This window comes from Ammospiza caudacuta, chromosome 3, assembly GCF_027887145.1.
Source record: "Ammospiza caudacuta isolate bAmmCau1 chromosome 3, bAmmCau1.pri, whole genome shotgun sequence".
NCBI lineage: Eukaryota > Metazoa > Chordata > Aves > Passeriformes > Passerellidae > Ammospiza > Ammospiza caudacuta.
In genome coordinates, this window is record NC_080595.1 from 48,801,625 (window position 1) to 48,827,581 (window position 25,957).

At 34.3% G+C, this 25,957-nt stretch overlaps 1 protein-coding gene across 1 annotated transcript in view; it reads left to right on the forward strand.

Annotated features, from left to right (window-relative positions):
- The window catches only part of RYR2 (ryanodine receptor 2), a 380,761-nt gene that overhangs the window by 294,153 nt on the left and 60,651 nt on the right, over positions 1 to 25,957 (forward strand). The window contains exons 62-75 of the mRNA XM_058801183.1: positions 289 to 338; positions 4,057 to 4,117; positions 5,798 to 6,036; positions 8,241 to 8,322; positions 10,366 to 10,496; positions 12,232 to 12,552; positions 13,914 to 14,154; positions 14,564 to 14,651; positions 15,694 to 15,786; positions 16,149 to 16,319; positions 17,289 to 17,348; positions 21,432 to 21,566; positions 24,636 to 24,748; positions 25,397 to 25,493. Coding sequence (XP_058657166.1) covers positions 289 to 338; positions 4,057 to 4,117; positions 5,798 to 6,036; positions 8,241 to 8,322; positions 10,366 to 10,496; positions 12,232 to 12,552; positions 13,914 to 14,154; positions 14,564 to 14,651; positions 15,694 to 15,786; positions 16,149 to 16,319; positions 17,289 to 17,348; positions 21,432 to 21,566; positions 24,636 to 24,748; positions 25,397 to 25,493 — 1,882 coding nt within the window. The remainder of the gene's footprint in view (positions 1 to 288; positions 339 to 4,056; positions 4,118 to 5,797; positions 6,037 to 8,240; positions 8,323 to 10,365; positions 10,497 to 12,231; positions 12,553 to 13,913; positions 14,155 to 14,563; positions 14,652 to 15,693; positions 15,787 to 16,148; positions 16,320 to 17,288; positions 17,349 to 21,431; positions 21,567 to 24,635; positions 24,749 to 25,396; positions 25,494 to 25,957) is intronic.

A 25,957-nucleotide genomic window follows, 5' to 3' on the forward strand; every position in this document is an offset into this window, starting at 1 on the left:
TGTATAGAACGCTTTTATATTAATTAGCTTTGCTTTTAATTTTTTTATTTGTTTTATTTTAATTATAATATGTGCTTATTTAACCATGTTTGTTAAGGATATGCACTTGAAAATTCTTTCTTTAGTATTCTGTCCCACATTCTGCTCAGACAATTGATTCTTTCTGCGTGACATCATGTTGCTTTTCCTGCTCATATATCAGCTGTTATTTTTTCTTTCTTTCCCCCCTCCCTCCCTTATGTTTTTCCTTTTCCCTTCTCTTCTCTTTTATTTTTCTTTTGTCTTCAGCCTGTTCTGCAAACTTGGAGTTCTTGTCAGGCATAGGATTTCACTGTTTGGTAAGGAGACCCTTGACAAATACTAGCATGGCCATCACTTGGTTTTCTTTGCCATTTTTGGATTGTGTTAAGTGCTGCTTTGTTGCATGCTGCATGGCTGAAATGCATGGTCTACGCAGACCACCGATTGTTTAGACTGGTAGATCAAAGATTATTTTAGATGGAATAAAAACCTTTTGTAGTTTTCAGTTTGGGGGAGGTGATTGGGGCTTTTTAGTTTTCTCTGTGTCTTAACTAATATTTGGGTTTCATTATCGTATCAAAGAATGTTGATGAGTAAATTAAAATTACTGATTAGTAATGTTATTCTGAATAATTTGGGAAAAACATTTGGCAGTCAGAACTGCACATTTTTATTGGAAAGTCATTAAGGAAAATTAGAAGTGGGCTGAAGTGCTTAGTTATGTTCTGTGGAATTCTTGAATATTCTCAAATGTGCTTGACTCCACATACGCATGTGTACCCTCTTTCTGGTATTATGTGACCTTGGCAGGAGCTTGGTGTTTGTCTTATGCCGTGTGAAAATCACTGAATTGAAGTCAATCTGAAGTCTGTATCAAGTGTATACATTATATGCAATGTATGGCACATTTTCTTTGCAATTTTCTCTTCTGCTGTGGTGCTAGGAGAGCTGGAATAGTACATCCTATGCATACATGGCTTCAATGATGGATGCAGTGCAAACTTCAGCATCCATGAACATATCTAATTGGGTAATTATCTAGTGAATTAGAATTTGATTGTGTTAACATGCACCTAACTCAATTCCGGCATATTTCATTCAATTTGAAGGGAAAGAAATGACTTGCTGCAGCAGTGTGGTGCTTAAAAATTTTACAGACCATTATGAAAACTGTTAAGCTAAGAAGAAAGATTGGAAGGTTTTTTAGCATAATTGCTTTTAAATATTTTGGGAGGACCTGAGTGGATTTGCCTATAAAGCCAAAAGATCATAGGAGGAATGGAGTTATTTCTGCAGCTGTGTGGCATTGCTGCATCTTTTTCTGGAGGGTGGAATATGTCACAAACCCACACATAAGCTCTGATTTATGCCTTAGATTGTTTCTTCAAAGAATGAACTAGCTCAGTGATACTATTAAAATTTTGGAAAGCTTTTTGGTTATTTGTGCATTTGGTTTTCAGATTTTTTTTTCCTAAAATGAGTCATGGTTGAAATTAAATACCTAAGTCAATATAACTTTCTTCAGTACTAAAGAAAAGATCTTTTCTATTCAACTTCTCAGCTTGCTAATTTCTTGTTGTTTGGCTGGGTTCAAAGGCTAGGCGATAAGTCAGATGGGATCAGCTGATTATTTGTGATAGCTACAGTTTGTTTTTTAACTCTATTCCCAGACAACAGTAACAACAGATTACAAAATCTTTATGCTAACACAGTAGTTTTGGCATTAACTGTGACAAGGTCATTGTGAGACTATGGAGCATGATTGGGTTGTTTACTATGGACTTAATATCTCAAGTCAAAGTCACCTTACAGTTTGCCTTCCCCTGCAAGGGAATTGCATGATATGAGAAAATCTGATTAAGAGAGTTGCACTTATTCCAGCAAAGACAAAGACTTTGTGCAGGAGAGGAGAAAGTGCTCATAACTGAGCACACCTGGGGCCTAGAAAGTTATTTGTGCAATTTGAAGGCATCTTCTGTGAGCAAGTGTTGCTCAATAATAACTTTTATGGGCAGTGTGGAGTTTTCTATTACAAATATCAAAATTCTATATGGTTTTGCGATATAGGTACTTTGTATTACTGTGAATATGAATGATTAGAGCTGCATTTCTGAAAATCATTAGTGAAAGTCACGTAGCTTAAGATGTATATAGTAGTTTGGTAAAATGGGAAATTAAGCATGCATGTCTTACAGAGTGAACTTAAATAGTCAAATTTGATATCTGAGAGTGTCATTAAGATTATGAAATTATCATTCAACATAGAATCATTATTTGTTTACAATGTGAAAGTAGATTTTGACTACAATAATTTACAGTTTGAGAGCTGTGGCTGTACATGAGGAAGGCTGTATTGATTTATTTTCATTTGCATTACTGGGTAGAAATGGAAAGATTGTGGTGAATAATTTTGGTGAATTGAGCATGTTAATTTATATTTTCTCAAATTTAAGTAGCTTGATTGTTTAAATTTCTAGTAAGCCGTTCTGTTCTGGAGCAAGTTCCTGAGAATTTGTGGCTGCCCCATCCCTGGAAGGGTTCAGGCTGGGTTGGATGGGGCTTTGAGCAAGCCTTGTCTAGTAGAAGATGTCTCTGCCCCCAGCAGGAGGTTGGACCTAGATGATTTTTAAGGTCCCTTCCAACCCAGGCCATTCCATGATTCTGTGATGGTCTAACACACAGTCTGGTGTACTTTGAGCACTTCCATACTTGCTGTCTCAGCACTGTTTTGCACTCTCTTCATCAGCATGGGCGTTCCTATCACCAAAGCATCAAAATAGTAAGGAAAAAAGTTTGATCTGACAAAAACCCTTAGTCTTTTGGGGTGATTTTTGGTAGGATTTTTTGGGTTGCCTCAGCTTTCTTATCTGCTTGCTGTACCATTGCATGATCACATGTGCCAGTGAAAAAAGGTGAGGCTGCCTGGCTGAGGCAGCTGTGGAAGTTATGGTCCAGGTTTTTTTAATCTGCTGTGGATGAACAGGAATGAACACAAATAACATTTGTATTTCCTAATTTTGGTACCATAGAACAACTTTCTCAGTGCTGCAATGAACCTCCCACACCTTCCTTGCACTTATTTTACAACATCTAGTTCACTGAAACAATTACTAATTTTACTTGAATGTTTGCTTGTATTTTTAAGAAATAACCATGAGTGAGAAAATACAGTATGCTGTAGCACTGTGTGCAGATAGAAATATTTTCAGAAATCTTTCTTAAACATTCAATTTGTTTCTACTTTTTTTTTAAGAAAATTTAAAGAAAAGCAAGGAAAGACAGTTTTATTTTTGCATAATTTCATTTTAGAAAGTTAATTTTTAAATAGGCCCAAATGTGGTTCAAATTTGTATAGTATACATCTATTCTGGATTTAAAAAGTGTTCTTAGAGGAAAGAGGCTTGTACCTGCTGCATTTTGGGATGTACATATGTATAGAAGGCTTCTTGTATGTAAGTCCTCTTTTTGCATACCTAAATGGGAAAAAAAATTACAGAATATGTGTATTATGTCAGGGACTCTTATTTGTGTGGATCCAATTAAGCTATAAATAACTGCAGACTAGGGGGAACATCAGGGAATGAACTTTGTTAATGACTTTTTTTATAAGTGTTCTCTTCCTGTAATAGCAGGAAGTTGCAATAGCAACTTTGGAAAGTTAACTGCTTTTATGTTACTGAGAGGGGGAAGATAAATAATCAGATAAACTTGAATTAATTAAAGGAAAACTTAGAGAACTCAAATGGAAACCAGAAAATACACTGCAGCTTTAATTAACCCCACATTTAAGTGCTTCCATCTTGACTGCCTCAGCTATTTTATGAGACGCTTTCCTGCCTCTAGTTCCTGCATTTGTGTAAACAAGGCTAAGACAAAAAACTGCATGTTCTTTAACATGAAATGATGCAGAAGTTCAGTTGCTCTTCTGCTATGTCATTTATTCTTTCATTAAATCCAGGGGTACAGTTAGCAGTGTGTCAATAAGTTACACGCTATGCTCAGCTTAATTGGTGGATAATTTTCCTCCCTCTCTAGGAAATGATGCAACATCAATAGTCAACTGTCTTCACATACTGGGACAGACTTTGGATGCAAGGTAACACTGCTTATATTTTCTAAAGTACAAGGAAAATCACTGAAGAGCGTAATGTGCAGTTACATTTGGGCTACCTTTGTAAGGCGACAAATTTTCAACTTGAGAAGTTACAGTGCTGAAAAGAAATCCCATTGCAAAACAGGTCCATTACTAGGATTTGACAGGACAATATTTATAGGTTGCACTTTAAATTTTACTATGGATCAGTGGTGTCCAGAAACTTCTGATTGTTACATTATGTGGTTTTAATCATGTGACTTTCTCAAAACCAAAATAAAGTTAGAAATATTTTATTATTTTCCTTACACTGTTTAATCAAAAAATTCAGGAGTTAAATGCACAGTAAACCTGTCTCATCGAGTGTCTTCTTTGCAAAATTAATTCAGGTTCTAATTTGAAAAAAAGCAAAACCCTTTGCCTAGAATACAGGGCTACTTTTATGTTAAATTGAGCTGCTTGAGCTATTCTTCTGAGGTTTATGGATGAGACAACATTGATATATTGGAGAGTAATGTGTTGCTTTTCATTTCCTGTGAAGTCAGCCATCTCTGCTGAGAGCTGATTTTTACATTTTTGCATTTTTAAACAAAATATGGTATCTTAAACTGCCTCCATGGAAATTTTAAGGAAATTTTTTTCACTTAGCATAAAGTCTCAAAACAATTGCGTGTGTTATGTGCATATAGTTCTCTTTCTCAATATCTTAGCAGTTGCTTTTATGGACAAGTTTTATATTCCATTTCCTACGGGGTAGAGTCATGATCATGGCCATTAATATGGCTCAGCTCTTGCATGGTATGCCTTTATTTTGCAATATCTTGGGTTTTTTGTCTTAAATTGTCCATGGTCCATGCAATCACACAGACAGAATACAGACACAAGTGAAGGTCACTAATTCAGCTCTGGGTAGAGATGTGGAAATAGCTCCAGATGGAGATTAAGGAATTAATGGAGGGAACACGGAAGTTTAAAGATACTGCTCTTGACACTGTATATATCCACTCTTTAAAATAAACAATCAGACTAAAAGAACTGGACTGCTTCTGAATTTACAAAAGAGCATCACCTCAATTTATTTCACACATGCCTAAATGGATACTTTCTTTAAACAAAGGATCTTTGTAATTGACCTAGTTAATCACATAAGGTAATAATTCTCCTGTATTGCATCTTTCCATTGTTGATCAATTGTGCTATAGTCACATAATAAATGCATTGATTGATTTGATTTTAACATATATGGTTGTTTTTACTCATTCCTTTCTCATGCCATTGTTCTGGAGATGGAAATGTGACTGCTTTAATTAGGAAGATTTTCTGACTTTTACCTTGAGATGATTCTTCTCTTTCTAGAGTCAGAAATCACAGACTTACTAATTTTTATTTTTGTTCTGTAGTTTTTGGGTTTTTTCCTCTCTGAAGGCAAATAAATCACTTTATAAATTCCAAAGGACTGTTTGCTTGGCAGGAAAACAGATAAAGTATCCCTGTGTTCTGCAGGATACCTGTGAAACTTGTTTTCAGTCAGTTATTCTGCTCTGAGGAGATTTTACAATGTTAAAAGATGAAATATTTTTCTTCAGATCTCAATTATCTATTTCATATAATCGAAGACTAAGCTTTCTTCCATGCTTGTATAACATAATATTCCTTTTCATTCTTTTTGCATGATATAAACAGGACTGTGATGAAAACTGGTCTGGAATCTGTTAGGATGGCATTGAGAGCATTTTTGGACAATGCTGCTGAGGATCTGGAGAAAACTATGGAAAATCTTAAACAAGGCCAGTTTACACACAGCAGAAACCAGCCAAAAGGAGTTACACAAATCATTAATTATACCACAGTTGCTCTCCTGCCAGTGCTATCTTCATTATTTGAGCATATTGGACAGCACCAGTTTGGGGAAGATTTGATATGTATGTATCATATTATCTTATATATATATATATGCAGAATGTCCACACCATTAAAATATCTATAGTGTCATGCAGTAAGCGTTACTAGACTCTCAATTCTATTAAAGAACGACAAATCCTGTGTCATTTTGACAAAATTTTTATTGATTTAATCAAACATTTGCAGCAATTGACCAAAAAACAGTCTGCAGATTTTAGTGGACTCTGAATAAATAGTGAAGCAGATGTGTCCATGATTACAAAGTCAGAAGGATCAATTTTGTTAATTACTTTATCATATATTTGCTGTGACTTTCTTCATGTGTGAGAATTCACTTTGTGTAAGTTACTTTGTCTTTACTCCATCTATAAATACTACAAGAATGGTGTTGCACCATCATACATGCACCTCAGTTCAGTTTAGAGGGGAATCTGGGTGGCTTCTTAAATTCTGACAATTCTAGGGAAAAAGGAGAAGTGGAAGGAGATCCTGAAGAATTCAGACACCAGAGAAGGGAGCGTATATGAAAGTCTGGATATTGGATTTCTGTAAAGGTTCTGATTGTAGTGGATTCAATGGTCCTTTATTCCCCCCAAACCAAAAATTTTGCAGCGAAAATTTTGCGGACTTTGCAGCCTGAGAACAAAAATGGCATTTTATATATTTCAGGAACTCACAGAAGTATTACTGTCCAGATGGCACTAAAGGGGGAAATCCTATCCTGCATAGCTAACTCTGTGACTCAGTTATGAAAATCCATGAGAAGTACTTGGAGGAACAGAATACCGAGTTACATTTTTCTCTTTTTAGAATGTATAAAAAGTATTATTTAAAGTAGCAGAACTCTTCAAAAATTTGGACTTGAATTCATGGATTTGAAAGTAATGAGATGTAAATATCCACTTATTTTATTGAACTATTTCTGTAAAATTCCAGAGACTTTGATGGTATCCAGAAAAAGTAATTTTTTCATCATAAACCACTTTTTCAGTCATCAGCGTGTTCATGCCTTGTATAATTTTTGGCCTCTGGTATCCCATGTTTTGGAATTTAATATTTAGCTTTGAATTCTTTATCACTTAGGTTGGTGTTCTTAATCAGCTATTCTACATACATTGGACTGGGGTAAAACACCAAATTTAGAATTCATGAACTGGGAAAGAATAATTATTTAAAATTGGGCCTATTTATTTTGTCTAGAGCATAGTGGAAAGACTAATTTTTCTTACACACAACTTCTCTTTACATTTTGTTAAGAGTAAGATTTATCTTCTTTGTACAAGCATCTTGACCTGGTGCTTGTACCTGATGTTACTGGTTAGAGTATACTCCCTGGGTGGGTCATGTACAAAGATGGGTCAATGTACCTGAGGTTACTATTACGATGTAAAAAACAGTGAACTCTGAGATGATCTGAACTCAAATCACAGTACAATAACGGGCTGGGCTTGTAGCTTTGATACAATATCTTGTAGGCTCTCCAGCCCATGCAGTCTTACCTTGTTTTACTCACAATATTTCATTAATTGCATGTTGAGGGATGAAATTAGCACTGTAGAAGAGACTACAAAAGATATCTCAGGCAAGAATGTATGGGAGTGTTGTCCTTCTTGATGGTACTTACACTGTTACACTGTTACTGCAGAGTGCATTACAAAAGCATTTTTCCAAATAGTTGTTAAGGTTACTCTTACAGATTTATGACTGAATTACTTGATAATGTTAAAGCATCTTTTGGTGAAGTATTCATATGGAATAAATTATTATTTATTGTTTTTAATCCTTTGTAAGTTTAAAGTGTAAATTAAGTACATGCTATTATCTGCTATCTCTGCCTAAATGAAAAAAACAAAAACCCTGTTATTAAAATAATTAAATATCTGTTTAACAGGATTGCCTTTATTTTGCACAGAGGTATTCTGTTTGTAAAGGTGTCATGTGTGAAGAGTTGGTATGACATTAATTTAATAAAATTAATCTACTAGTGGAATAGGTTTACTATTTTACGTATTAACATGATATTTAAGTAAATGGAAATTTTGAGTAAAAAGTATAGCACTTGGACATCCAAAGACTTTGTATTTAGTGGGTAATTTCTGTGGATTGCATTTGTTAGCTTAATATTTATAATTCCGTTATTATCTGAAGTAATTTATTTTAATTCTTTGGGAATGTATTGCAAAGAAAAATCTCTTTGTAAATATAGTTTTCTTCTTCTCTTTAGTGGAAGATGTTCAGGTCTCTTGTTACAGAATATTGGCCAGTTTATATGCTCTAGGAACCAGCAAGAGTATCTATGTTGAGAGGTAAGCAGGAAAATAATACTTCTGGTTTTAATATTTGCATTTATATTTAGCATTATGAATTTTCAGTTCAGAAATTAATATAGAAGAGTATTATTGAAAAGCTATCTTGAAAGAAAATATCGATGTGCTCAGATGTTAAGTGGAATGCAAATCCATGTACTATAATATGTTTGAAATATTGCATTATTTGTTTTTCAAAATACTTTTCCTAATTAAAATAAAAATTTAAAAAATTATTATCTGACTTTATAATGAACAGCACTTGATTTAAGGGTTAACTAAGGTATTGTAAAATTATGTCATTCAGGTCGGGAGTTGTTATATTCTTCCGTCTATAATGTGTAATTGTGATGTATATTTTTTTCTCATTACCCTAAATTTAATTTTGTCACTTGTAAAACGCTATTTGTTTTCTAGCTGTTACCCAGGTAAATGAAGCATTGCAATTGCTGTTTTATACATCTCTGTGTCTGCTAACCTCCTTCCAAGTTGCATTTGATCTTTGTAAGCCATGTTTGATCATAAAATACAGACACCTGAAAAATTCAAATTTTAAAACGAAAGAGTTGCACTGTAGTGCCTAACACTGTTCTGAAGGCAGCTAAACAGAATGGATTAATTTCAGATATTGGCAGCAGCAGTCTAGGAAGTTCAGTGTCTAGGAAGTGACACTCGAGCAGATCAACCTGTGCATAACTCCAGAGCAGCCCCTTGACATATCTTTGCTTACTTGGTGCTGGTATCACAGGCAACAGTATGAAAAATTGTTGGGACCAAAATTTAAGTAAAGAAACCCCCCAAATATGTGGAAAATCAGGTCTCCTTGATTTCATTAAGGACATAAAATTAATTTATTTTGCTCTTTGGCAAATAAAGGATATAGGATTTCTTTTGAAGACAAAATATATCAGTGTAACCAATAATTTTTGTATATGATTGTCTGCCACCAAAATCAAAAAGCACATGCTGTTCTCAGGTGTGTGATGGATGTATGTTTTGCTTATGAAGACCTAATGAAAAGGGGGGGAAAAAGGAAGGAGAAAACAGTATGAGTGATAATGGGAATGAAGTTAGATTTAACAAAATCAAGTTTAATGAGTTAGATCTATAAAGAATAAAATCTTCAAGACCGAGATAAACTATAGACCCAGGATGAACCTTGTTAAATCACAAGATCAGTTTTGAGGTATTTTTTTCCTTTTAACTTGAAAGTTCATGTTTCTCCTGAGTTCAAATTCTCTTGAATTTCTGTCACATGTGTGATTTGGTCTCAGCTAGGGATTTCTCACCTTTCTAAATTCTGCTGTGATCAATTAAACTGAAAATTAGAAAGACTAATATAGCTGTCGTGAAGAACCCAAGTGAAGTGACAGGGAGGGCATCACTTACTTCTTCCTAGAAGCAGGCTTTTAAAAATTTTGACACACAAAGAATTTTGATTATCAAATAAATGTCATATAGTTGAAGATATTAAGGCAATGGCTTTGTGATAAAATTTCAGAGCTCTCGATCATTAGAAACAATTTTCCACTAACAGAAGAACTTGACTTTCATTCTAGACTAAGCATAAAAGTGATTATCATTATTTCTTAGAAAAGTGAAATATCACTTAGATAAAATGATAGTTGATTTTGTTCTTTTGTTCTATCCTGTAGCTTTTTCTTAATTCTAGGGATTATGCAGTCAGTAAAGTTGATAAGAAAGTAATAGATCAGAAGGCGTTTTTATAATTACTTTGGTTTCCCCTGCATATTTTTCATTTTCTATAAGCTGTGTAGGCCACCTTTGAGATTTTGTCTTTACATATCATTCGTATATTAGCAGAGGGTTGCTAGACGTCTTTTCCAAGTACATGTTCTTGTGTTGATGATCTCAGTAATGTCGTGGCTTCTCTTTGAAATGCATCGATCTCAGAACACAACCCCAAGGTGTGGTCAGTCTGTACTTAGCAGCTGACTCCACTGGTGGTCCCTTCCAACCTTACCCATTCTGTGGCTCTGTGATCAAGGATGTGTGTCACTAATGGTGTTTGTTAATTCACAGGCAACGATCAGCACTAGGAGAGTGCTTGGCTGCTTTCTCAGGGGCATTTCCAGTGGCTTTTTTGGAAACTCATTTGAACAAACATAATATCTACTCAATCTACAATACCAAGAATGCAAGAGATAGAGCAGGTATTTCCAGAAACTGACATCATGGTTATGAAAACATGATTTCACTATAAACGCTGCTTGCCTTAAGATGCGTGATTTTGCATACATTTTATAATGCAAGAATTTTCTTGTAATTTCATGGATTAATTTATTTTCTAAATCTTTCTTTCTAAATCAATTTTCTAATCAATTTCTTTTCTCAGTCTGGTAAAACTGATCATTATATGTTCCTAATGCTACTGATATGTTAATTTTGAGATACCATTCTCAAAATACCACTTTGGAATTTAATTGATGAAGAGACTGCACATTTTTAGTACCTCAGATATTCTATATTTGATCATAAAATTAAGCATTCTTGTCAGGAGCTTTGGTTCCTCAGTTTACATAAACAGTTTTGGGTCCCTAAAACATGCTTGCAACTGAAGGAAAATAGCTTTGCTGTATTAATTACATATTATGCCCTTATAAATTAAAAAAATAGCAGACTAGTATGTAGATTGGTTGTAATTTTGTTTGACATAAAGGGCAGTACAGATGTTTTACAGTGACATTATGTATGTTTACTTTACATATATCTTTTTATTCCATTCTTGATGTTTCTTATGCTGCAACATGATTGTTGAATAAGGTCACATGCACAAACTGTTCCTGAAATAAATAGAAGTTGCAGTAGGACTTCACCAGCTCTGCATATATGCTGAATCTGTATCATCTTACAGATACACAGAGATGATAGTGTATGTTCGTGTAAGATGTCAGTTTATAATGGCAACAATTTTATAACTTCACCTTTATTTTTTAAAAAAGGGAGCATAACTGATTTTTTCTCCAAGGAGCTCTAGTTTCCAAACTTTAAAATACCAACAATTATGCATACTTACTATATACATATACATTCCACTCTACTGTCATGACTTTTAACAGAAATTTGAATGTTTTGTCCAAAATTGCATAATCTTTAAGGAGACTGTGTGATGTCAGTGTAAAATGTATTTGCTCTAAACAGAAGAAGATACTGCTTGGCAAAAAAGACAACAAGGAGTTGTGGGATGCTGGTAGAGACACTTGTATTCACAAGTTGCAGGCTAAATTTTTGCTCTATAGATACCTGTGTGTGTCATGGTATGTGTCTGTATGCTAAACATTCAGGAGCTGCAGATTGTGCTCACAGATATTTTTTTGTACATGAAAGAAACTGCCTCAAAAATCAACTGCAGTGCCTTTTCAGAGGAAGGAACTAAAAATTCAAATGAATTCAAAAGTAAACATATACAATCACATATTCATCTCTAGAATCAGTTTCTCAAATCTGCTCAATTTGTTAGGGTAGGCAATGGTTTCTGTTTGTTCTATTAGAATTCCAGGTCTCATCTGATGTATTGTTGAGAGATATTTAATTGTATCAATTTGTTTTCTCAACAGCAAAACTTACTTACGCTGGAAGGGATTTTGAAATTTAAGGTTTATTTTGTGTATAGAAAATTGCATCTGATTTCTATGAATTCATTCCACAATATTTACATTGTTGAAGTTTTCATATAGAAATTTTAATTACAGAACTGTTCATACAAACAGTTTATTGCTCAACAGTATGAAAGGATGTGTTTTTTAGTGTTATGTTTGGTATGTTTCCTTTGTATCACGAGGGTGCAAATGTAAACAGAAAAGAGAAGTTGTATTGAATAGCAGCTGAAGAGAATTGTTCTCCTTTTATGACCTAGTTTATTGACATTTGGTATTTTTTTTTCAACAGTTCTCAATTTGCCAGCTAGTGTAGAAGAGGTTTGCCCAAACATTCCTTCCTTGATGAAACTGATGGAAGAAATAGTGGAACTGGCAGAATCCGGTATTCGTTACACACAAATGCCACACATCATGGAAGTCATACTGCCCATGCTGTGTAGTTACATGTCACACTGGTGGGAGCATGGGCCTGAGAACAATCCTGACAAGGCTGAAATGTGTTGCACAGCCTTGACGTCAGAGCACATGAACACTCTGTTGGGTAACATATTGAAAATCATCTATAACAACCTCGGTATTGATGAAGGAGCCTGGATGAAGAGGTTGGCAGGTAAGATGTGAAAATAAATCAACTATCAAGCAAATGTGTGTGTATATTCAGAATGTATATACACACACAGAGACTCTGAATCTCTCTGTATTTACCCTGTTAAAGCTGGAATAGAAGAACACTCATATTTTTACATTTTTAAACAATACAGATCTGGATGAACCAGAAATACCAAGTATAAAGAAAAAGCAGTATAAGCAGTATGCTTTAATCTCTCTATAAGTAATGTAGGAACTACATTAGAACATTTCTTTTTCCATAGAATATACACATGTGCCTTTTGCAGTATATTAAATTCAAGGACTGTAGTATTTTAGCCCCATTTTCATTATATAGCAAATTTTCATTTGCAGGCATTATACAGTTCCTTACTATTCTGTATGAGTGCTGGATCCTTAAAATCTGGGTTTGAAGGCATATATCTAACATGTATTCATTACAAAGAAATGTTGAAATTCTCATGTCATTTAGTAATAGTTACATTGACTGTCATCTGGTGAACACTTGAAATTAATTTTAAAACACTTTAATTCTCAGTGTTACAATCTCTGAGGAAAAGTCACTTCAGTGATGTGGATTCAATTTTTCAATTAGACTTATGACTTTCCAGTATTTACTGTAGTAGTAATTTTATTCATGGCAGCATTCAGAATGCCTAGTGTTTTGAGAATTAGCAATGTAATGCACTCTAAGAATAGGTAGCAACTGCCCAAACTTCTGTATAATTTAATCAGTGTGTTACAAATGGTTTGGTACCAATGGGCCCAGTTGAAGTGCTAATTTACATAACTGTTATTATGAGTAGATTTTCAAAAAGCTTGTGCTGACAAGTCTGAAATGAATCAGTTGAATCACTCCCATTTGTGTCTACATACAAGACTTAGTGTGCAGAAGAAATACAGGCAAGACGTTTCCATGGGTTTTCAAATAACCAGAGCATGCTTTCCATCTCTCCTTCGCTCAAGCAAGGTTCAAAGCAGGAGTCAGCAGCTGAGAAAACTTGTGCATGCGCTATGTAGCTATATTTGTATCCATCCATACCATTAAACAACTTTGGCATTGCTCAATAAAACTATGCAGTCAAATACCATGCTGACAGGATTCCAGTAAAGAGGTGTTTCAAGTTTTATGATCTTGCAGCCTTAGTCTGTGAAGTTGCAATTTCTGCCCTCAGACAAAGTGAATTGACTTTGTGAAATCCTGACCACATTTAATTCTTGGCAAAACTTCTGCTGATTTCAATGGGGGCAGGATTTGGCTCTGTAGCATAGAAGTAAGTTTCAAGAAAGTGGGAAAAGGTAAAAGGTTTTAGTTATATTTTGTGGCCAGGTATATATTATAATATTCATTGCCTTAAATAGTGTTTTCCCAGCCCATCATAAGTAAAGCGAAGCCACAGCTCTTAAAGACACACTTCCTTCCACTGATGGATAAACTAAAGAAAAAGGCAGCAGTGGTTGTATCGGATGAAGAACATCTAAGAGCAGAAGGCAGAGGTGACATGTCGGAGGCTGAACTGCTCATCCTAGATGAGTTCACCACTTTGGCACGGGACCTCTATGCCTTCTACCCTTTGTTGATTAGATTTGTGGACTATAACAGGTATGTGGAGAGGAATAGGTCAATGAATCTCATAAAACCTTCCTTTTTATTGATACCACCTCTTGTCCCTTGGTGTGCCTAGCACTGAATTAAAGTGGCTTTTACTCAGTCTGACAATCTTGCAGTTGCCCAAGCTTATGCTTTCTGACTTTTAGGAGGAGCTGGGGGCTTTTTGAGAAGAAAACAAAACATAATTTCAGTCCAGATCTATTGGATTAGAATTAGGATTAATATTAAAGGATTGTAAGGGTTTGAAATAGGACATCAAAAAGCCACTTCTACCAGAAAGGATTAAAAGCATATATTATTGGTTTTGTTGACTTGTATCCTTGTAAAATGTTGAAAAGTGATTTCAAAGCATTAAGACAATGAGTATTATCCCCTTTTTCACCTTTTCACCAAATATTAGGGCAAAATGGCTCAAAGAGCCCAATCCTGAAGCAGAAGAGTTGTTCCGCATGGTGGCTGAGGTTTTCATTTACTGGTCAAAATCTCATGTAAGTAATTCCTTGGTAAATACTTTTTTTTAGTGAGGCTTCTTAAAAGGTAGATCAGTTATTTAGTGGTTATATTTGTCAAACACAATTAACGACAAGTGAAACTGCAGATGGGAAGACATTAATGAGTCACATTTCTAATACTTTTGAAATTGCAGAGAAAATAAGAGAATTGGATAGGTTTTTTTGTAACATAGTAAATTGATTAAAGAAATTTTTCTTACAGATTCTAGTTTGTTATTTGGGATTTTTTTTTAATGTGTTAAACTCATTGCATTTTGTATGCTTACCAATTTTTTCTTTTCAATTATTTTAACCACATAACCTTTTTTTAATCACACCTAGTAAGTACTGATACTTCTTAAGTAAAACCTGATTCAGTGAATACTGGAGCACAAAGAATTAAAAACCCAAAAGAACCAAATTGCTTTAAGGCATTAGATCTTTGTATGGACTCTTGTCTATATGAAATTTCTTTATTTACTATAGCTTCAATTGTCTCAAGTCTGGGGAACATGATGCCTTATAACTTCAGTACTTGTGCCTGAATTTGGCTGTAACATTTATCATAAACAACACTGTGCACAAGAAGTGATTACACTATAGGTAGATACCAGATAATGAAATCACCTGTGTATTCATAATTTCAGTATTTTATTTAAGTATTTTCTTGTGTACCTGAATATAGTGGAAGTTTATAATGGGGAAAAATGAATTATTAATTTATTATTAAGGGAAAACATGTACAATATTTTTATATTGAATTGGAGGAGGAGTGAGATTTTTATCATGTCTTTTTCATAGCTAGAGAAATCTTTCCTTCTCTCTAACATGGAGAAAATCCCCAAATGTAGACTACCTGAGTTATGCAATGTAAATGAAGCTGAAATTCAAGGACATGGTTGATCATCTGTTAATTTTTACTGCCCTTGTTTTAACTTGTGGATTTTACAGATTTCTACTTAATTTGTACTTTTATTTAAGGTATGTTTAGATAGAGGACTCATATAAATGCTTCTAACTGAGATTTGTATATTTTCAGAATTTCAAAAGGGAAGAGCAGAACTTTGTGGTACAAAATGAAATCAACAACATGTCTTTCCTTATTAGTGACACCAAGTCTAAGATGTCTAAGGTAGCGTAATCCTATGTTTCTCTTTGTGAAGGGAAGGAGTCAGCAAGATTCCAGAGAAGCAGCTTTTGTTGTTTAATTTTTTTTTTTTTTTTTGAGGGGAGGGGATTTAGTTTATGGTTTGTTTTTTTTTTTTCTGGTGAAGAAATCTATTGAAAACACTGTGTTGAGACACAAAACACAGTCATTTGAGTAACACATTGCAAAATATTGGCAATGTTAAAATGCCAGTTCCCCTGGATGACATCACACCTGTATAGGTAATAAGGAAACTGTCCAACCAGAGACAAGTACAAAGTTGCTAGTACAATTCTTTTATTTGATATTGGATTTGGTGTCTTTTTAATCTTTACTTTATTCTGCAGGCAGCAGTTTCTGACCAGGAAAGGAAGAAGATGAAGCGAAAAGGGGATCGCTACTCTATGCAGACCTCTCTCATTGTGGCAGCACTGAAGAGATTGCTTCCAATCGGCCTAAACATTTGTGCTCCTGGAGACCAAGAGCTAATTGCACTGGCCAAAAATCGTTTTAGCATGGTAGGTGCTCTTTTTGCACTTCTAAAAGTTAAATATATTTAGTAATCTAATTTTTTTAATGTTTCACCCTGTGTTCATTCTTACAGCATGATGCAGAGAATCAAGATTATAACTCTGTTTAATAAGGGCACAGTGGGTGATTATGGTTTATATCTACATATTTTCCTCATGGCTTAAAATATTTCAATTTGAACATACTTATGATCAGTATGGATGAATTTCAGAATGATCAGGATATGAACAGAGATAGCATTCAGTAGTTGAACTAGTTATTTCTTAATTTTTAATGCAAAATAGGGTTTTTATATTTTTATGAAGCTTGAATTTGGTTGGAGTTGATCTCTAAAGTCTTTTCTAATCTAGTTGATTTTGTGACTCTCATGAAATTAAGAACTAGCTGTTTCCTAACTTCTGTGCCCAGTATAACTAATTCCTTTTAATCACTCTCATGTGAATGAAAGAATTTAGGTAGGGATAGACTGTTTCAGAAGTGATTCTTTAGGGTATATACTCACAGTGCAATACTTTGATTTTAATTTGGAATATACTCCTTTTCTCAAGCTATAATACTTTATACACTCCAGGGGGTTATAGGACCATTGGACTGCTGAACTGAATCCTATAAAGGATGCTATGAAAGAGCTCTGCAAAAAAAGAGAACTCAAATCATAACAGGCTGTGTTCATATTATTGACTTGATTTGGTCAAACTTTCTGTCTGTGTATGTTAGCAATATGAATTCAGGCTCGCATGCAGTGTGTTGCTGTGAACATATATGCATGATGCCATACAGTACTTGATCCTGCAAGCTTGGTTAAGAAAAGCTTTGTCTCTGATATATTTCTCAATCTTTCACATTGTCAGTTTCATTCATCATCTTATGAAGCCCCAGGTTGATATTTATATGAATCATAACGTTTCCTAATTACCTTCCATTCTTAATTTATATGATTTGTAATCTATTGGCAGAAAGACACTGAAGATGAAGTACGAGATGTCATCCGTAGTAATCTTCACCTTCAGGGCAAGGTAATCTATGTGCAGTTTGTAAATTTGATTTTTCTTCCTTTGAATTCATTTGTTGGCGCTGTATAATGGCAACCTGCCTTGGTTCATTAGGATAACTTGTAGTCCCTTATTCTCTTCTGTCAAGTAACTTGTTAATATTAACTGTTAAATGTTAGGTTTTTAATGTGTGTTTACGTGCCCTATATACAATGATATATGGCCCTTCAAATCTCCATTCGCACCATTAATACAAAACTGGAGATGGAGGGAAGTTCTATTACTGTTAAAACTGCAGCTACTCCTATTTGAGATAAAGCCTGCAAAATGCTCAAAGTTACTTAGTATCAACTTGAAGTGTAAATGAAAAGAAAGCTGCCATTTTGACATACTCTGTAAAGTGAAAAATCTCAAGTTTTCTCAGTTTGGTTCCTGCTTTTCAGCCCTGGGAAAATAAGGTATTTTGGGAAAAAGTATAGATTTCTGTTACTGAATTCCAATTAGTGCCAGGTGAATAGCTTTAGGGGAAAAGTCTTGAAATGGCCAGCATAATGGATCTGTTTTATTAATGCTTCAAATAAAGAAAAAGAAGGCAGAATATGGGAGAGTAATAAAATTATGCATCTGTCTCCACTCCTGAAGAAAGACGGAATCGTACCCATGCATCTTGCTTTACTTAGGATTCTCCTCTACTTCCTCTCTCTTCCCCATCTTTTGTTCACCTCAAGAGAAACTAAACTACTGTTTTCTGTGCTTATTGAAAGGTCACAAAAGAGTAAACATGAGTTGAAAAGCTGGTGCTTTTTTTCTGAACTGGTATTTAAGAATCATTCAGAAGTCTAGATTCCACTGCAATCAGTGCATGGCAGTAATAATTTTTTTTTTTTTTTGATGAGCTGGTCGTGGGATGGTTCTTCCTGAATAATATGTGAAGATTAATTTTCTTCCATCATATTTTCCATATGTCTCTGCAGTGTTAACAAGAAAAGTGTTTAATCCAGTAGCTTTAAATGATAGGGTTTGCACATAGAAAAGTTTACTCAAAAGCAAAAGATTTGGTTAAATCCTAAAACCTTGAAATACTTGTCCTTATATAGCAAATATTATATACTGAGAAGCAGAAAACAAACAGGCAAAGTGCTAGGAAGAAAGCAGTTTCTGAATATCTTAACGAGCATCAGTACTTAAACAATGTGAATGCCATGAACATAAAAACTTTGAACATGAGGTGATTTTGTGTATAAACTTCAATACTGTTTTCTTAATGACAGTGATAGATATTTCTGTTCTGGCATTTTCAGTATGTGTACATTGTAATTTTGTGAGCCATGCAGTTACAAGTCTTGCCTGGGATTTCATGTTGCTGTTTAGCACTTATCCTCCTGTTTTAACTACTTCAGTTTCTGTTATGTTTCTTCAGTGATATGTTCTGCTGTTAAGAAATTTCTGTCTGTTACTGCTTTGTTGCTGGAAGTCATGATACATCCTAATACCTTGGTCTGTGCTTTCTCTTCAGAAGCTTCCTATGCTTCAATTAAAAGGTTGCGCTTGTTTAGCAACTTATATCTTCTCTGTTTATACTACATGAGAATAAAATTTCTTTTAAATTTCTTAGATTGATGCAATTTCACAGTGCCTTGATAATTAAGACAAAAGTAATTTTAGCTAATCCAAAATCCACACTGTTGGATTTTCCAATTGTAAACTTTTCATCAGTGACTGTAGAAGTCCCTATTTTTGAATGAATTCCCAGTGGAAGATGAAAATCTGAAAGAGAACGACATAAAACATAGATAACAAGGCTAAACTGCAGTTGTAGTTAGCTTTATTTTATAGCTTTTTACATATCGCTTTAATAAATTTTAAAAGCTCTGATTTAGACCTGTATGTGACAAGTAGTTAACTGCAGACAAAACGGTGATTTATCAGTGACACATCCTAGAGTTAACACTAAATATAAGTGTGTAGCTAGTTACTTAAAGTATAACGTCTAACGTTAAATTCAGTAATTATGTACAAATTACAATACAATTTATTCCATAATTCTCTGATGTCGTTAGGATTCAGTCACTATTCAGTCAAGATGATATTTCTTGTTACAAAAAATGATGCCATCATGCATACACTACCCTTTTGTTGTCTAATTGAATCAGATATAATAGAATGAGGGCCAAATAGTCTTATAAATTGAAATTATTATTTTTTTACTATGAATTAATATGTAACTTAGTTATAGTGGTATTTGTGTAAAGTGGCTTTCAAAATATAGGAAAAATACTGCTTTTTGAAAGGCTAGTTTGCTTCCAACCATAGCAATATTCTTTCTTTAAATGGTGTTTTCTGTTAACGACTTCTTCTCACAGACACCTAACATTCTGTTACTTACATTAGAGCTAAAATGAAATTTATCTAGATTCCTTTTTGGAGTACTACACTGTTAAAGAATCATCCTTCTGAATCTTTAGCTATTAATGTTATGGCGTCTATTTCATGCATTTGTCTACCTTTGTCTTCACCCTGTTTCTGTCTTTCCTTTCCTTGCATGCCTGCATGCTGTTACTCAGTACCAAGCCTTTTATTTCAAGAAATTGATGATGAAACTTGCATTCATTTTGACATGGATGAAGCTCAAGTCACCAAAATCTTCTTCCAGCCATTCTAATTCACACCTTGAAAAGCCAACTACTCATGCCCTTAGAAAACTACCTATACAAAAAAGCTGTACCTTGATAGAATGTGAGGAGTCCTCAGATCAAAAGACATCTCCACCTGTGATTAAAAAGTCTTTTGTGGACTATCCATTCATGATGATCCAGTCAAATGCTCAAACAAAGACTGTGGATGTGCCAGTTGTTAAGAAATGGAAAAGCCGAAAGGTGGAAGAAATGCCTGCAAAATGTGTCTTTCTAGGTTGTAATAAACTATTAATGAACAACTGTGTAAGTTTTTAATCATTCCTGGAACTTGAGTAAGCCTTGTATCGTAATATGTTTTGAGGAGGTGAATTAGCATTATTGTCTCAGGCACAAATTGAAATCTGGATTCACAAAGAAGTTTTAGACAAGTAAGTGTTGAGTTCAAGCCCTTGGGAAATCTGTAGGGTTTAGCCCCTGAGTTCTCCAGCCATCTGGGCCAGTGTGTCTGCAACAGCAGCTGCAGAATCAGGCATGATCACTGGCCACAGTTCTCAGTAAAATGGGTCATCAGTGTCATTGGCACGGTAAATGCTTGCAAAGTGTGTTGCATTAGTCTTGATTAGCAGAAGGACTGGGAAGACAAAACAAACCTAAAAGAAAACACCCGTTGGAAAACAGGGAATTACAAATTAATGAAGTAGAAAAAATGAAATGTAAAGAGAAAAACTTGATAAAAACTGTTTTGCTTCTTACAGTTCTTTATAATTTGTAGGCTGATAAACAAATGCATCTGAATTTCAGTTTTCCAAATTAACTTACAATTTTTTAGCTAATAATCAGTAAAATGAGGATTTTCTAACGATTAAAGAAAAATTTTAAATAGATCATAGCAATACTACTAATTTCCATGACTGAAAACTAAGTAATCCCAACTAATAGAGCAACTCTTAGTGTTGTTTCATTTAATAATGGGAAAGGCAGTGTATTACATACATTATGCCTGTGTACCTCATACTCATTACTTTTCCTCAAATACTATATTCATTGTTGGTGCCAGTGCTATTTGTTGACCAATAATTTTTTGCTATTTGTATGGTTATTAGTGTTTTAGTTCTGTGGGACAGGTCACCCATACAAAATGTGGAAACATCATCTCTGGAAGTATTCAAGGCCGAGTTGGACATGACTTTGAGAAATCTGCTCTCGTGGAAGGTGTCCTTGTGTATGGCAGAGGCGTTGGGTGTAGATGGCCTTAAAGTTGCTTTCCAACCCAAAACAATTTATGCTTTCTGGAAGCTCGTACAAAGCATTGCACAAATTAGTCTTGTTCTCACAGTGTAATGGATGCTGGATGGGTTATGTGTAGGTTAGCCATATAAAGTGTTTCAGTTTACCTTTGAAGCTGTTTCTCAACTAGTTAAGCTGTTTGGAACATCTTGCCTTGGTGACATGTGAAATGTTTCTCCTGCAGCTTGAGGATCCCGCCATTAGATGGCAGATGGCACTTTACAAAGATTTGCCAAACAGGACTGAAGATTCGTCAGATCCAGAGAAGACTGTGGAAAGGGTCCTTGATATAGCTAATGTGCTGTTTCACCTGGAACAGGTTAGACACATTTTACCAATTTCATTGCTTCTTAATCTAAATAAAAGTATTCACCCTTTCATTTGTACTTTCACCTGCTGTATTTAATGCTACAATCTTTTTTCTTTCCTTTGATAGCTACTTTTTATGTGCTTAATCCTGTGTTTTGTAGTCCAGTATTATGGTCATATCTATCTTGCAGTGTATTTGCAGCAGCTCCAACAATTTGTTTGGCCAATATGCTGCATTCAAGAAACAACAGAAGCAGGTTGGAGGAATTATTTTTTTCTGAAAAACTCTGTCAGAAACTTTAGGTTGCTTCAGAATCTGGCAAAAAACTCTATTGTATTATTTAATTTTGCATTAATATATGAGCTTCCTATGTGGCCTGAACTGCAGTAACTTTTACTTAAGTAATTTTGTTTTTTATTTTGTGTCCTTTCCATAGTTTTTAAAATATGTAGTTAAAAAATCTCCTATATGGATACATCTTACAGGTCAAAGGATAGCTGATAAGTTATTTTTGTAACTTTTCTTTGAGTTATTCCCTGTTATGCACTTTAGATTTATTATGTTTTTTTCCTTTTTAACATGTAGTGAAAAAACAGGACAAAAACTTGAAGGTGTTCCTAATGACAGACATGAATATATCTGGTTGCAGACCATACATTACAAACTATCTTCATATAAATTTTACTTTTTTTTTTCCTTTTCAAAGAACATTTGAAAATCCAAGGTTCTCTTGTATTCTCATTAGATTAGTTGGTTTCACTCAGAAAGTTTTGAGATACAATGTCAAGAAGTTTCCTCACTGTCAGGAACTCACTCGTTCAGTCAATAGGAACCTGAGAGATGTGTGAATGTGCTCTTATACACACTCTGCAGAAGGTGTGTTGATGTGAATGTGTATCCTGTCTGTTGCATCACACAACTCTTCTTCATATAGTTTGCCAGCCTTGATATGGATTTGCTTCAAGTTCAACAGCCTTACACAGTTTGGTAGAAGAGAATAAGGAGGAGTCACTAATTTTTACCTGTTGCTGAATACGCAGGGAGCAAGCAAAAAGGGATAGAAGTATGGAAGTAAATCCTTGTCAATCATGGTTTGCCTCTGAGAGAGAGTGAGAGAGGAGAATGGGTCCTGATTTGAAAGGATATAGGTTTGCTCTGAGGAAAGAAGACTAGAGAAAAGCTAGGAATATGAGGGGGAAGGAGGGAAAGGTTTTCTCTTCTACCTTGATTTTATCAAAGTTGACTGAGATGATCCAGCAATAGTGCAGAACAGGATGGATTCCCATCCAGATCAACATTTAAGATCAGTACTTCTGATCAGACTTAAACAATGACTTGTTGACAAGTTTTCTGCCTTTTTTTTTTTTAATGGCTGCCTTGCGCCTCTTTCTCAGGAGCTTTTGTTACTGAAATGGGAAATCTGGTGTCTTTAAAACTTAATGAGTATATGAGCACTGCATCTGTTTTAATGACAGTCTTGAGTAATCCTTTGCTCTTTGTATACAAATACTCTGTTCTCCATATATACTTTAAATGTTTTCTGTGTTGCACTAGCAATGAACAGTCCATTCTTTTTGTTTTCTTTCCATGCAGACCTAACTTCTTTGTTTTTACTGTTTTCAGAAATCTGCTTGCATAGGCCGAGGCTATTTCTTTTGGGAAAGTATTGAGGGTTTTATAATTGTTTGTGAAGATATTACTAATTACCTAACTTTCTTATTTGGATTTGTCTGACTTTTCAAGTAGTAGTGCTGGCACTTGTTTTTGTGACTGTAAACATGTTTGCAGTGAATGTTTTTTTGTCATTCCTCTTAAAAAATATTTTTCTTTTCTGTTTTAACTTTTAGAAAGAACGTATTTAAGATTGCTCCTATTTAATCTTACAAGTATAATTCTATATTTCACTGAATGGCAGTGTTTTTGTCTGTTTAATTAAATGTCCATTGTTTTACTATTAATATTTTTTTTGTATTTCACTAAACTGGATAACCAAATTTGGATTGAATCTTGAGTCTACATAAATATCAGAATTGCCACTGCATTTTTTTCATTTTTTATTTTATTGCAAGGGAGAATTAGCAAGACTTTCGGGGTAGAAATGCCAACTTCCACTGGCTTCTTTGATGCTGTTGGAACACAGAGGAGTGTAATTGTAAAAGAAACAAACCACCCATAGAAAACCAAACAGCCCACCCCGAAGTTCCACTCCCCTTAACTCTACAACAGCTGCATGGGTTAAATCAAATTATGTAATTTTTATGGAAGATGTGTGAAATAAATCACAGAGACTAAATAGGCTGTGGGAAAGGAGTGATCTGTAGCACAGTCTGCAGTCATGGTTCTAAAAGATAGAAGAAGAAACCTTAAAGTCATAAAAGATAAAGAGGGAGCACACCCTATTTCATCTCATGCTACTGTAGAGCCAAGATGCAGAAAGAGAATATATTTTAAGACAGAGCTTTAGTTTTCTGAAATGCAGCTAAAGTGTTTTGAAGTATTGATGTACATTTGATGTACATTCTGTGTGTGCTACTTCACAGGAAAGATTTGGTCTTAAGTTTTTGTACTTATCATTCTTTCCTGAAGTTACTTCCTTTCCATAGTAACTGATTATGGTAAATATTACAAATAAAAGATTTTTTGTATCCATGAAAATTTCTTTAAAAATATTGTCTGAGGCAATGTGAGTACAATTTACCTGTACATATGTAAAGAGTTACACATAAAAGATAGAATGAAAGAAGGCTCTTTACATTGAAAGTTAAGGCTTCCTGAGAGATGGCCTTATTGATGATAGTGTGCTATATAAAAGATAGCAAAAGTAGAATTAAGTGAAAAAGAAGAATATCTATATCGTACCAAGAAAGGGAGATTTTTGCTTTAAGTTTATTTTCTAAATTCTGATTCTATGATTTGGCTGAATGCTTGAACTCTGTCTAGAACCCTTTTTCTGATCTATTCTTCTTCTGTTGCTTTTCTACTTGATTTATCTGTTAACTAACATTTTTACTAATATTACTGTTTTCTGACATTAGGGACATTGCCACATTATTTTTCCATGTGTATTTCGTGTAACAGGTTGAGCATCCTCAGCGGTCCAAAAAAGCAGTGTGGCATAAGCTGCTGTCCAAACAGAGGAAAAGAGCAGTAGTGGCCTGCTTTAGAATGGCACCATTGTATAATCTGCCAAGGTAAGAGCTGTATTGTTCTTTCACAAATCCACTACAGTTCATACAGAGCTATTTGGCAAGCTCAAAAGGAAAAAAAAAAAAAAGAAAGCCAGTAATTGATAAACTTGGTATTATAGCTTGTATATTGCTTTATTTATTAGATTTAATTACTTTTCCCCATCTTCTGAAAAGAATAACAAAAAATATAATTTTCAATTTCTAATTTCAAGTCTAATTCTCAGCTTTAAAAAATGCAATCATTTGAGCACAACCCAAAGTTACCCATTTCTGTTATCTTAATATTTGTATTAAAAATATAAAAAATATTTTATATATAAAGAACATAAAACTCACCAATGTGATAATTTATTTTTTATTTGTTGCATTTATATTTCTTCACAATTTTATTTATTATCTATTCCTAAATAATTATTACTATGTTTTAGCATCAGTTTTACAAGTTAGTGTGACATAGTTTTAAATCTTAAACATCCTAATGTAAATTTGCTTTTTAAATGGGTGCTTTGATAGGTTTTAACATAGAACTTTTTCTTCCCTTCTAAATTATTATTGTACTGACTGGACAGTTGTTCAAGCTAAATGAAATTCATATTGGTCAAATCTTCTTTTTACAAGTTTACAGTTTTTGTTTTAAATGCTCCTTTTTAGACACCGAGCCGTCAATCTCTTTCTTCAAGGCTATGACAAATCTTGGATTGAAACAGAAGAACACTACTTTGAAGACAAACTGATAGAAGACTTAGCAGTACGTCTGGGTGAAAGGGTCACAGGAATTTATTATGGATTAACATTCTTCTTGTATAGTAATAATTATAAATCTCTGAAGTAGCTAAGAAATTACTTAAGCTATCTCTACCCAAAGGGATGAGCTATAACCAAGTCACTTTGACAGCTTTTTAAAAATTACACATGATGGAGATTCCAAAATCCCCTCAGGCTCTTTGCTTCAGGGCTTCAATAACCTTTTATAAAGCTTTTTCTCCTAAATTATATATCAATTGCTGTCATTCCCCTATCTCTTATCTTCTGCCCTGTGGAGAACTGAAACAACCTATTCCCTCCTGTTTTGCAGCTAACCTTTGTGTATTTGAGGACTACATAATCCACATTAAAGCCATTTAAGTCAAAAGGTTAGAATATGAAACTAGAGGAATCTAGTCTTACATCAGTCAGTTCCTTAGAAGCTGTCAGAGTCTACTTCTTCACAGA